General features: G+C 40.5%; 1 protein-coding gene across 1 annotated transcript in view; it reads right to left on the bottom strand.

Annotated features, from left to right (window-relative positions):
- LOC116692823 (acid-sensing ion channel 1) overlaps nt 1–14521 on the bottom strand; it is a 53028-nt gene that overhangs the window by 3022 nt on the left and 35485 nt on the right. Inside the window, exons 3-9 of the mRNA XM_032521376.1 lie at nt 2312–2462; nt 2004–2131; nt 1367–1517; nt 1214–1270; nt 896–1049; nt 436–527; nt 265–344 (exon numbers count right to left, since the gene is read on the bottom strand). Of these exons, the coding sequence (XP_032377267.1) occupies nt 265–344; nt 436–527; nt 896–1049; nt 1214–1270; nt 1367–1517; nt 2004–2131; nt 2312–2462 (813 nt within the window). The remainder of the gene's footprint in view (nt 1–264; nt 345–435; nt 528–895; nt 1050–1213; nt 1271–1366; nt 1518–2003; nt 2132–2311; nt 2463–14521) is intronic.

The raw sequence follows: 14521 nt of genomic DNA, 5'->3' as shown, positions 1-14521 counted from the left end.
GGAAAAAAACGGCCTGCTTCAAGTTTCTTTATTTTTGTTGGTCTATATCTAGTCTAATCTTAAAACTGGTGGAATGTGCCTAAAACATATGACCATGTGTATATTTTATAGGTCCCCTAAAGTAGCAAAAACCCTCCCACTCCCAGCCAAAATACATGACCTCCGCGTCCTCAATGGCCCAGTAGCTACAGCTCTGCATGAGGTAAACACTAACATGCAACAGGATTATTCTTCTGTCTAATCACTTTCCTGAAGAAGCCTCACCTCATAAAGGTAGTCAAAAAGCTCCAGAATGGTGAGTATGCTTGCTCCGATAAAAAGTCCCATCTGACCACCGATATCACCTGGAATAATAAGATGCAAGCTGATGAAAAATATCATCTACCATAAAGATAGAAAGATGATCCGTCTACATATATAATGAAACTGATGTACCTAAAAGTCCAGCCACTTCATAAGCCTTCTTCTGTTCAATAGTCTCATAGTTGAGTGCCTCAAAAAAGATGTCCAAAACCAGAATATTCTCTCTGTGAAGAACAGCAAGCAAATCAAAACATTAATATTCCATTTTAGCTAACATTAACCCTACCCTAATGACAGAAGGACTTAAAGTTAAATTTGCTGTGATTAATAATTGCATTATTAGTATGTTCCCTTTAACAAAATATTTTTTAATGAATTACACATATAATTATGTATGCTGATTTTTCTTCTTTTTATATGGTTCTTTAATTCCTTTAAAGCAAAACATATTTTGCATTATTATAATAAGGTTACACAAATAATGCTATGTAAAAAAGTGGAAACTTCACTGAAAATATATTTATGCATCTAAAAAATAAATACTTAAGAGCATTGTTTGCATTTTACAAACATGCAGATGGTTGATACGTACTTAATATAATGCTCAGATTTGTTGTATTTCTTGGCCAGATATTTAGCGGAGGCCTTGCTGGGGATCTTGACGAAAGACAGCTCTTTGCTGTATCTAGTCATGTTGCACGGCGTCTCACACACACAGAAATCATTGTCTCTCTCCACCAGGAAGTCTGCAGGGAAGAATTAGAAAACCAAAGCTCAGTTTGACCTTTTGAACAGATCAATGTGGCTGATGTCATGGGATGATATATGTGTGTGTGTGTGTGTGTGTGTGTGTGTTTTGTATCTGTTCCTTAAAGATTCAGAGCAGACATAAAAGAAGCCTTTTTCTTACCAAGAGCTGGGTCAGCACATTCTTTATACAGCTCGGGGGTGCAGTAGGGAGCATCGCCTGCAGCCAAAGCAACACACACTCAAACTACAGACATTTTACACCACATCGCTGATGTAACTCTGATACAACACTCAGTAAATAAGCAGTTCCTACCAGGCATGTGCACCATGCGACAGTTGCAGTTGTCCACCAGGTAGCGTGTTTCACAGTCGATGCGACAGGCTGTGATGCTGTAACTGTCAAAGAAGTCTGAATCCATGGCCGTCACCTTACAGTCTCCCCAGGGAGGCGGAAGATAAATCAGCTGCAACAAACACACATCACTAAAACACAAGCAGTTTCCACACTTCTACATGGCATTACTGACACACTTTAGTACGTAAAAGTAAATTAAAGCAAATAAAGAACAAACATCCATGAATCAAAAACAGGATGCTGCCAGTTATAGAAAAATAAAGCATGCAAATACAAGAATAACAGCTAAATCAAAGTTGTATTCTATTTAAAATGATAAGGATAATTCTGGTTCATCGCAACTTAGATCATTTTCATTTTTTGTTTTGGCTATTTATTCCTCCCAGTAAAATTAAATGAATTAAAAATAACTTAAAAGTGAATTCCTGAGATCTAGAAACAAAGCAATGTTGCTAAAAATAAGTCCAATAGGGCAAGACACATGAGCCGTTAGCCAATCATACAGGCTTTAGACTGTTGGATAAACATATTTAACAAATAAACATGTATAAAGATGATGTGTTTCTACATGTACATGATGTCTGACAGTCTTTACCCTCTGTTCCTGGCAGGAAACAAACGTCTGAAACCCGGGCGCCACTCCAAACCCAAGCTGGTCAATGAAGGACGGCTCGTCCTGACTGTGGATCTGAACTTTGACCCCAGCTTCAAATGAAGTCTCATCTGCAGGAAGTCAAAGAATGTTGAATTAGAGCAACACATCAGGAAAATGCGCCTCACTACTAATTCCAGAGACTTAGCAAAGGTTTGTCTCTTGAGTTCCACACTCTACATTAACACCTGCCCAAACACACTGTGACAGATTTGCCAGCCTCTGAATGAAGAGAATGATGTCCCTCTCACCTGTTTCTCCCCAGATAGGCAGGTATTCATCCTGCTGAATGTCCAGCATGAGCTCGAGTCCATTACCCATACCTCCCTTGGTGGTAAGTAGGGGAGGGCGTCCATCACCGCCGGCGTTAAAGGTGTAACACTTCCCGTAGCGGGTGAAGACCTGAGAGAAATCATAAGAGAGATTTGTTTTATTAGCTCTGCAATTGTCCAAAAAGATTTCTTAACAGTGCTTTTCCACTGGGGGTCAGTGTTTGACTTTATTTATGATATGTGTGTGAACATGTGTGTATTCGACAGAGAGAGCATGAGGGAAAAGGAGGATGTGTAACAGGAAGAGAAAGAGGTTAAAGGAGGTGAGTGAAAGAGTAAAAAACAGAAAAGAAGAGGGGAAAAGGAGGTCTTCCTGTGAGGTTTGTGGGATACACAATCAACCCAGTGAGGTGATGGGGACTGGCAGACTGGTGATTTAACATTCTCTCTTTATGGCACTTTATAATGGACATGATGTTACCATGGAAACCAAGCAGTCCAGCCAAGAAGAATGTAGCCTTAATTTTTAAGAAAAGCCAAGACGCAGATTTTAGATTGAAAGCTGTGTGAGATATCAGCAAAAGCCCACGTAGCATGTTAAAACAGCCATGAGAGCACGATAGTTAATAGATGGATGAATTTTGAGCTTTCTTTGGCAAAGAGTTAATCTTGCATTAGAGCATTTAGTTTCACATGAGTCACATGGCCCATGCAGGGAGAGAGTGGGAGAGCAAGGAGCAAAGGAGAGCAGGGATGTAAAGTGAAAGAGACAGAAAGAGAGAGAGGGGGAGTTTAGCTGCTAACGCTCGGAGCAGGCTATTGTTCAGTGTTATGGCACGGAATGACATATCTATGATTAGAAAGAACAAACCAACCAAGTAATTGTTGAGAAAGAGTTTGGATCATGCCAAGGGCAATTTCAACATTTCTACTATCCATCATGTTGTAAAGTCAGCGAGAGATTGGTTGTAGAAGCAAGACATCAATCTGAGTGGGAAAAAACATTCAGCGTCGTCAAGACTGGCCAACAAAATGCAAGACCAGCCACAAACAATGTGTGCGCACAGTTAGACTCCTACTGACCAACCTGTGGGTAAGTGTTTTTTAAGAAAGGAAATGTTTGTTTCACGTGAGCAAGCCTTAAGCGTCTACAGGTATAGTAGCAGCTCTGTGAGGCTGAATACCCCCCACCATTTCTATAACTTTCCAAAGCCAACAATCAAACATTCACACCCACGTCACACCATGATTGGCCAGCTGTGCGGAGGTGAGAAAGGAGTCACGGTTTGAACTTGACACAACAATGTCATTGTCATTTTCCATGTGAACAACCGATGGCAACACTGTGAATGTCTTCCACATAGATTGTCTGAAAATGTGCAATGGTAACCCACTACAGTATTTAAACTACAGTAATTTAACTCACTATTTCACATTTACTAATTGCACTAAACACAAAAGTATAGCTGAGGCTATTTGGTCATAAACCAGTGTTTTACAAACCAAAGACAAACTAAAATGTTGAACTGATGCCACATGTTTATAATTCATCTTGAGGGGAGACATGTACAGTATGTCTGCATCACATTTCATGGCAATCCATCTGATAACTGTTGATATATTTAACTTAAAACCACAAATGTGAACTTCATAGTGGCAATAGATTGAAAGTCAGATAATCGCCAAAGTCATTATGATTCATCCTCTGGGGACCTTGAATGACTGTACAAAATGAATGGCAATCCATTTAGTAGTTGTCAAGATCATTTGGGCTGGAGCAAAGTGGAGGACCGACCGACCGACCGACAGGAGGACTTTTCCATCCCTAGAGCTAAGCAGCTACCATGGCTAACAATCATCCAGTAATTACACCCTTGGTTAAACCGTCCATTCTACCTTTTCTTATCTTCTAAGATTTAAGGCTTTTTGAAAGGGGGGAGAGAGAGGTAAAGGGCCGTGGGTTGCTCTTTTCTTCTCTTCTTTCATCAACCTGCTGCATGCAAACTGCATATTCATTCCCACTATTTGACCTGTGAACTGTGCTGGCTCATTAAACATCTGTAAGAGCTAACCCAGCTGCCAGAGAGGCTCTGCCCTTTCTCCACAAATGAAAGCATAAATGTGTCAGGTCATACAGCGGCTGCACTCACCGTACTTCATAAATCAATCAATCATTACATAAGTGTGAAACTCATGTGTATGACAGGAGCATGATGTTCACCAGCATCTTGATCAATACACAAAAGTGAGGTGATGCCGGGTAACACTTGTTCTCTGCCTCGTGTTGAATAGCTGATGTGACAAAGGTGGCAAGAATGAAAACATCAAACATACATAATGCACAAAGTCTGCACAGCATGCATATTGCAGCTGCTTGTTATGACGAGGAATGAATAAATGATTGTGCACATATGAAAAAGGTTTTCTGCAGCAAAGATCATATGGAACATGAGAAATTCTGAAAAGTGAAATTTTACTTGTTGTTAATTGTAACATGTTCACGCTTTTACCATTATTAAAGGTACTCTTTTTTTCCACAGAATGTAATACTGACTGCAGTTTACACAGGCTATAATCTTTAAAGCTCTATGATAAAGCACCATGTATTGAAAAGCACTCAACAAAGCTCGGCTGTAATTAATTATTATGCAAAAAAGTATACGTATCTGTTTTGAGAGCCACATCAGATTTTGAAAGAATCTCTAAATCAAAAATCTGTGCACTTTCCCATCCACTTAGCCAAGTCTTGCAATCCTTGAGCTGCTAAAAGATGTCTCAGCAGGCAAGTTCAATCCATTAGTGCTCTGTTGTTTTATGGGATAGTTTTCAAAGACTTTAAAGTCGTCTCAGTTAAGTGCCAACACTTTCCCTGTTATTATGCCGTACGCGTAAACAGCTTTCACTGGGAAAATGCTACTTAAATGCAACAGTGAGCAGACAGCAGCCCACGGTGACCAGCACTAAAGTACATCCACATTTGTTGCATCCTATTGTGCCACTTGTGTAATTAAGAATTTTTAATAGGGCAAGGTTTTCAGTTGACCCAAAAAAACTGTACTTGGTTCCTTTACACATTCATAAACTTTATTAAATAAATAAAGGGATTAATATGAATAAGACTAAGAGTTGAGTTTTTGGCCAAGCCAGCGGCTCTGTGGGGCTGTTCTTAAGAATGAGAAATGTCAGCATGCTTACATGTACAGTAGTTGCACGTGTGCTTATCCTCCTCCTCCTGATCAGATTTTTTAATATCTGTTCTAAGTTTCAAGGCAATCTATCCAATAGAGCTATTTTACTGAAAACCCAAAATGTCATCCTCGTGATGGCGCTAGAAGAAATGTCAGGGGGTCACTAAAGTCAATGGGATACATTGTCTGGGAACCATGAATGTTTGTACAAAACTTCACGGCAATCCATCCAATATTTGTTGAGATATTTCAGTCAACAACTGACAGCATGAATATTTAGATAGCCTGCCTTGAGTGTTTAAACCAAAGGAATTCAGCAAAGCTACAAGCCGACAAAGCCAGAGTAGACTGGTGACTGATTACAGTTTACACTCTTTGTGATGGCTGATTTCGGAGTCAGATCACTTACGTTTGCAGCACAAAAGTTAAAATAATTCAGCAATAAAAGATCAGTGCCAAAGCATCTCCCTCCTCTGTTTAATTCTGAATTGAGAGCGGACTCACCACGCTAATAAACAGTCTTGCGTGGTAACAGAGAGCCTCTCCAAAGAGAAAATAAACTATAGGCAGAGGAATGAAAGCTAGAGGCACAGTGGGGTTTGTGTGTGTGTGTGTGTAATAATGATGCTCTGATCATGGAATCAGACCCTGAGTCACTGGTTGTCAAAATAAAGAAGTCAAGACGAGACACACACAAGAATAGGTAGTAGTGAACTGCAGGGCTCCTCTGGGAGCATGGATAACTAAAAGGCTTTATACAGAAGCTCTTTCTCTTAATTAGAGGGAGAAAACCAAAGTTTCCTCCTGTACTGACAAAACACTGCTGAGATAACAATTGCATAAATATCTGCCATCTTTGTGCCTGTAGCTTCAAAATGATCAGGAAAGTGAAAACCTACAAATGACTGCTTTACAGGCATATTTTTTATGTTTATGTTTTTTTGTTCAGCCTCATTAGCAGAGTAGCTCTAAGGATGGCTGTCGGTCTGTTGAAGAGTTAGTCCACCACTTCTGCTACTATCAGGCTGATTGCCATGATAGTATAGTATAGTTTGATTTTTTGTTACAGACATTCATGGTCCCAAGCTCAGTGACTTTGGTGACCCCCTGACTTTTCCTCTGGTGTCATCCTGAGTTTTACATTTTTGTTTTTTACCGAAATGTCTCCATATTGCTATGAAATTTGCGGCAGACATTCAGGGTCCCCAGGGGATGAACTGCAAGAACCTTGGTGATCACCTGTCGCTGATTCATCTATTTGTTGATACATTTCAGACAAAATCACAAATGTCAACCCCGTGGTGGTGCCAGGGGAAATGTCAAAGGATTGCCAAAGTCATTAGGCAAGGCAAGGCAAGGCAGCTTTATTTGTATAGCACATTTCAGCAGCAGGGCAATTCAAAGTGCTTTACACAAAATCAGTTAAACAGATAAAACACAAGTAAAAACAGTTAAAAATCATAAGCATTAAAAACCGGTAAAACACATGAATAGACAGTTAAAAAAAATAGACACATAAAACACAAGAATAAAAGTTACAGTGCAGCATAAGAAATTTAAAGAAATGAGCAGTCATTTAAAGAAAGGCAGCATCAAAAAGAAAGGTCTTCAGCCTTGATTTAAAAGAACTGAGAGTAGCAGCGGATCTACAGGTTTCTGGGAGTTTATTCCAGATATGAGGAGCATAGAAACTGAAAGCTGCTTCACCCTGTTTAGTTCTGACTCTGGGGACAGAAAGTAGACCTGTCCCAGATGACCTGAGAGGTCTGGGTGGTTCATAGTGTAGCAGCAGATCAGAAATGTATTTTGGACCTAAACCGTTTAGTGATTTATAAACTAGCAAAAGTACTTTGAAATCAATTCTTTGAGACACAGGAAGCCAGTGTAAAGACTTCAGAACTGGAGTGATGTGATCCAGTCTCTTGGTCTTAGTGAGGACTCGAGCAGCAGCGTTCTGAATCAGCTGCAGCTGTCTGATTGATTTTTTAGGGAGACCTGTAAAGACCCCGTTACAGTAGTCAAGTCTACTGAAGATAAAGGCATGGACAAGTTTTTCCAAATCCTGTTGACACATAAGTCCTTTAACCCTTGATATATTCTTAAGGTGATAGTAGGCTGACTTTGTAATTGTCTTAATGTGGCTGTTAAAATTCAGGTCTGAGTCCATGACTACACCAAGATTTCTGGCTTTGTCTTTTGTTTTTAACATTGTGGTTTGAAGCTGAGCGCAGACTTTTAATCGTTCCTCTTTTGCTCCAAAAACAACCACCTCAGTTTTTCCTTCATTTAATTTCAGAAAGTTCTGGCACATCCAGCCGTTAATTTGTTCGATGCACTTAGTCAGTTTTTGTATTGGACTATAGTCCCCTGGCGATAAGGTTATGTAAATTTGTGTGTCGTCCGCATAACTATGGTAACTTATTTTGTTGTTCTTCATAATCTGGGCCAGTGGGAGCATGTAGATGTTAAACAGAAGAGGCCCCAGAATAGAGCCTTGGGGAACTCCACACGTCATATTTGTATGCTCGGATGTATAATTACCTATTGTCACAAAGTAATCCCTATTCTGTAAGTAGGTTTCAAACCAGTTTAGTACTGAGCCAGAAAGTCCTACCCAGTTTTCCAATCGGTTTAGTAATATGTCGTGGTCGACCGTGTCAAATGCAGCACTGAGATCAAGTAGTACTAAGACTGAAATTTTGCCACTATCTGTGTTAAGGTGGATGTCATTAAAAACTTTGACGAGAGCCGTCTCAGTGCTGTGGTGTGGTCGGAAACCCGACTGAAAGGTATCAAAACTGTTGTTTAGTGACAGGAAATGGCTAAGTTGTAGAAAAAACGCTTTTTCAATGATTTTACTTAAAAACGGAAGGTTTGATATCGGCCTATAGTTGCTCATTAGTGATGTGTCTAGGTTGTTCTTTTTTAAAAGTGGCTTGATTACTGCAGTTTTCAGGGCCTGTGGAAAGATTCCTGAAAGAAGAGACGTGTTCACAATCTGTAGAAGATCAGAAGCCAAACAAGTTGAAACACTTTTGAAAACACCCGTTGGTAGAATATCAAGGCAACAGGAGGAGGATTTCAGATGTTGTATAATGTCCTCCAGGTTTTCATGGTTGATTATATGAAATTCTGTCATATTGGAAATAGTTTTGCTTGAACACTGTGACAACACATGTCCTGTACTTGATTAGGATTCCTCCTCTGCTGAACATAGATTTTTCTACAAAGATTTCAGCTATAAAAAACAAAAAAAAACAGCTGCGCGCTGTAGATTTTAGCAAACGTAGCCAAACAGGAGTATAGTGTATTTGTAGGAATTATTACTAATAATTATTTATTATTATTAAAAGTGAAGCTTTGTCGACACAGCCAAATTATCCTTCAAACATTTGACCAGTGTTCTGTAGAACTGTGAAGAGACTGAACAATTGCATTTTTTTTTTTGGAGGTCAAAGTCAGAATAATGAGTAAGAATTGATCATGCAAATAAAAACCATTAGGTCCAGAGCATTGACTGTTGGGTGACACCTCGGGGCGGTGCAGGCTGCAGGGCAGGGCAGGGTAATGACCACCTAATCAGTTGGGACAGCCAGTCCTCTTGACCTTATCGACAACAGAGGAGAAAACAGGGGAGATGATGTTACCTAAACTTTCCCAGTGCTTCAGGAAAATGAGTCTAAAATCAGTTTGAATGTCAGAATTTAATATTTCTAGGAAACCACTATCAGTCTCTATCTTACTTTACCTGCTGCTTTATAGATGAAATATCATAAACACCTCCTCCGCTGGATTTCTATCCGTCATAATTGGGATTTGAACCACCAGCTCCCACACAATAGAAGCATTTCTTTCCCTCCTACATTTCCTTCCTCCCTGGTCTGCAGCGCTATTCCCTCCCTAGTGTCTCCTGAACTACGATGTTCTTTCCCCTGTGGACTCCTCTCCATCTTCTGCCCCACTTCCCTGCCCGCCCCTGCTTCATTTGATGAATATTTCACAGGCCAGTAGAGACAGTCCTCCTCCTCTCTCATCCTATTCTCAGACACCGTCCGGGCTCTCAGTACCTATCACCTTCAGAGACGATAGCATCATAACGCCGGTTAAGGGGCACCTCAGGAGACCAGAGGTGAGCGGGGAGCATATCATCTGAAGAAATATGGAAGTGTGTATTCACTAAAGTCATTTATGCCTCAGAGCATTGCCTCTATCTAAAAATCAGGACTGTGCTGACTTTAGTGCCATCATGACAGAGTAAATTAAGATAGGGGTTAAACCAGGCAGGTGTCATAATGTAAGACTGCGACATCCAGCAGGTGAGAGAAGAGATGAAGAGGTTGTTTCATTAGTAACAACATATGGCCCTTTTAGAGCGGGAACAATTAGTTAAATTAGTTAGTTGATGGTCAGAAAATGTATCTGAAACCATTTCGATAATTAAATTGCTGAAGTTTTTTTTCTATCAAAAACACCCAAACTCCCCTAGTTCCATGTGAATATTTACTGGTTTTCTTACTGTTCTATGATATTAAATTTAACATCTTTGGGTTTTAGACTGTTTGAAGACGTCACCGTTCAGCTCTGGGAAACGGCAATGAGCTTTTGCACTATTTATTGCCTTTTATAGACCAAATGATTAATGAATAAATCCAGAAAGTAATAGGCAGATAAATCAGCAATGAAAATATTCTGATAATATCAGAATATGGCACCAATTTTCATATAATTTAGATGGTTGTTGCACACCAGCCCTGTGTACACTGGGAACCAAATCAGCAGAGAATTAAAGAGAGGCCCTTTCTGAGGAAAACAGAGAAGATTCACAACATAATATAGCCGATCAAGCGAAGGCAGCATAGCCTGCGGGGCCACTATTTGTCTCTGAGGACAACTAATTGTTGGTTTAATGCAATCCCTGGTGTCTTTGGTGGATGGACGTGCACCACACACTGAGAGGAAATAATACCCCGGGGGATTTCTCCCACCTGCTATTCACCAAAATGAAGAGAGAGGGACAGTTTTGCTCAAATGCTACTCTAAACAACTACAGAAACATTATACTTTCAAATTCCTCCAGTCCAGGAGCCTCTTGGTGAATAATGGAAATGGTCTTGTGAATTTGGATGGGGGACATAAATGTCTTAGAATTGTCAGTTCACATTCATTCAGAGCTGTTCAATTTTCTACAGAGGCTCTTGCAGTTAGCAGCCTCTGTTTTATTCTCTCCCAAGTGACCAAAAGCAGAGTGAGATGGTAAATGGCTGCTTTGGAGGACAAAGACATTCACTATCAGCCGGTTATGCGATGCAGTTACACAGTTCATTTTTATGATATAATTATATATAAAATTAAATGGCAGTTTAAATGTACTTGCACTGCTTGCAAATTGTGACACGTAACATTCATCTCAGCATCATCACCCACTCTCCTTCCTCTCTCCCCATCCCTCCATATGGGTTGTTAAAACCCTGCTCTGCATGTCTCAATCGTCAACGTCACCTACAAATCTCCTGCCTGCCTGCTTGTGCCAGTTGTGTGCAGAACCTATGCTCGGGGAGGCAGAGAGACCATCACAGCAGCAGCTACAGCCGCTGCCCTATAACTCCAGTGTGCACCGCCCTCTCGTCATGCATAGCTGAGTAAACATCGAGGGATAAATATCCCCGGGCCCAGTCAGAGGAGCTGAGGGCACTTTAAGCAGACATCACAGTTAACTGGGATTAAATCCTTATGTGTCAAGTGCAATGAGTAGGTTATGTAAAAAGAAATATGTAAACACAGTGTAGTATGAGCAATGCAAACAAAGGCATTAATAGAGTATAATAGAGTTTAGAGAAAGTAAAGCAAGGGATTCATTCTTCCTAGTAGCACCAAATGAAGAATGACTGAGACATAACATGAATTTAAGACTGAACACAACAATATGATGATCATAAATGAGGTGATAATGAACATGAAATCTGAAAAGGAAATGGAGATGTACATAAACATCCACATTGGATGCATTCTGGCCGAGGGGACAAAAAAATGTATTTGAATAAAGAAGACCTGATATTGTGGCTAAACATAAGGTCTCCATGGAAGGTCCATGTAAAGATGTCTACCATTCTGAGGAAAGAAACCTCCCCTCTGCCTTTCTTAGCTTTCTATTCTAGGACATGGGCTCATTATTGAGTAACAAGCTAATTATCGCAAATTATATTATAAACTACAATTGCCGCATTGCGGTTGCATGCCTCGTCCAACCAGTCAAGTTGCAGTTTACCTCCATGTCTGTCTGGAGACAGTCCCTTAGGGTGCTCCTAAGGTATTACGTTCATGAGAATGGGACAGACGTGAGGTCACAGAGATCTTGTCCTTTGAACTCCAAAATCTAATCAGTTTATCATTGAGTCCAAGTGGACGTTTGTGCCGAATGTAAAGAAATTCCATCTAGGGAGTCCTGAGATATCATGTTCACAAGAACGTAGAGACGTGTGGACAGACAACCCTGAATCATCTTTTTAATATCTGTGGTGGATGTGGTGGTGTCAGATCATGTTTGAAACTTTGAGAAATTAATAATACAGGGCTGTGTGAACCGATCAGGAGCGAGACTTTTGAATACTGTAACCACGGTAACCAAATCAAATAGGACTAAATAATTTCTAAGCTTCCGTTGAAAGTTTTGTGACCAATATATATTGTATTATATACAACTGCAACTTTCCCCTGCAATGTTCTAAAATGGTTTAATCTCGACGCGACTCTTTGGTCTGAACTGCTCTTAGATATCTGTTGCTACAGTCTGAGCAAAGTAAGTGGACACCACAGACAAGATGGATCTCTATGAATTATCTCTATGAGCCTAATAATGAATTTCATTCTTGAGTCTCTAGAGTCAGATGATTGCGTGTCCGTCTGGCTGCAGAGCCCAAGACAAAAGGTCATCTGTGATGACATATTATTAGCTGTAATACAGGGCTGGTGATATATTTCAGGCTTACAATGTTTAGATGTTTGTTGGTAGGTACAGTATGTGTGTGTAAGTATGTGTGTGTATATACAGTCTGTCTGTCTCTATAATTGCGATCATTTGAATATTTAAATTTTGTGTGCATGTCTCCTTGGTGCATGTCTAATAAGATGCATTGTATAATAATGAGCCATAATCAGCTTCTAGCAGGATGGAGGAAAATTCATTTAGGAAAGGCAAAAGGCTGTCACCGAACATTTCACCTGACATCTGACTTAAACTCTCTAATGGCCCCAGAAGGCTCTTGAAATTGCATGTTTCACTTTGCACATTCATCCTGACATTTCTCATAATTTTCACCAATTTAAATCAATATCATCTTCACTTGCTCAATTAAATTGTAAATCATGCTGTTAAGTCAAGTCCGCTTCACAAAACGTCCTAGACCACTTTTTTGACAGTGCTGCTGAGGTGCAGTGATGCCATTGTGCTCCTAATGTGTGCTGTGAGAGCTGAACAAAATGGAAACCTCCCTTTATGACATGCTGTGCAACAGTCAGACGACTTCCTCGGAAATAGCCACATAAATAAGTAAAATACAATATGTTCTATGGTGAGATGAAGAGCGTAAGCAAGTATGGACATATGGTAATGTGTCAAAGGGTTACAGTACACATACATGCAGAGATGCAGATTGGGGATGCGCTGATGGATAATGCATGACATCCAGTACATGCTCTCCAAACCCCTCGTAAAAAAACACACACATAGTTCAGTTGCACAATAGAGTACTCATAGATTTATTTTAGGACTAGCTCTATGATTCAACATCTGAGTGGCTGTAATGAAGTAGTTAAGCGCCTCAGGGGGATTTAGCTGGGACCAGCTCGTACAGTATATAGGCCCAGGGGTGAAAACTACACAGGAAGAGCCACTGCGGCCCTGGGCCAATTTGATCAATGGGGACTGCATCCCAACAGAGGATGAGAAGGGAGCCATCACCCTCATTAGTTCGAAAATATCAGAAGACAGATAGAAGTACCGCTGGCGCAGAGCACCTTTCTTTTTCTACGCAGCTAACAAACTCCTCTTTATCAACTGTCTTTCATATTGCTATTCCCAAAATACCACCCAGCAAAGGTGGGACAAATTAATACATTCATTGTGGGACTCCTGTAACTTTTTGGTGCAGTTTAGAGGGCGGGAAAACTGTCGGGGGGGGGGGGGGGGGGGCTGCAGCTCTTCCCCTGGTGTGAACCTCCTCTGTGTGACAAATTTCACACTCTGCTGAGAGATATCTGCTGAGGCTTTAGATTTCCCAGCCTGTCACATGCTGTTGCCGAATACCGAGAGATTAATTCATTTCGCAGATGGTGCATGTAAGCAACTCGGACTCCCAAACACGCAGCGTTCATGCCGTCACTACCTGCCCAATCTCAAAGTGACAAGGGAAGAGTCGAGCTGGGGGGCAAGATAACAGTCAACACACACACAAAGGTCAACACGTCGCACAAAATCAAAATAATCCTGTATGTAGTGTATTCCTGCAACAGTTTGCTTACAAGTTCGCCACATCAATGAGCGCCGGCACGTACCCTTCCTTCGAACTACAGATTACTAAAGTTGGTCGTTTAAATACATTTTATTGCATTTTAATTTACCGGCCACCTGGGCCGGTGGCCCCCTTTCTTACTGATTTTTCTGACTTTTTATCATCCATTATTAAGCTGGACAAAGTGATTATTGTTGGTGACTTTAATATTCATGTGGATGATGTCACTTGCCAAAACGCTTCTGAATTTGTAAATATCTCTGAATCTTTTAATTTTAATCAGCATGTCTCTGGTCCTACGCACAGCAAGGGGCATACGCTTGACCTTGTTTTTTCTCATGATATGAACATTAATAATGTCTGCATTGAAGATGTATTTGTTAGTGACCACAAATGCATCCTATTTGATCTTGCTCATAATGAGGATCCCTTGCCTGTTAAACGGGCGTCCTGTTCACGTTCGATTAACCAGCTTACTGTTGAAAATTTTCAGC

This window comes from Etheostoma spectabile, chromosome 7 (assembly GCF_008692095.1).
Source record: "Etheostoma spectabile isolate EspeVRDwgs_2016 chromosome 7, UIUC_Espe_1.0, whole genome shotgun sequence".
In the NCBI taxonomy this organism is placed as follows: domain Eukaryota; kingdom Metazoa; phylum Chordata; class Actinopteri; order Perciformes; family Percidae; genus Etheostoma; species Etheostoma spectabile.
This window is presented reverse-complemented; position numbering and strand designations above follow the sequence as displayed.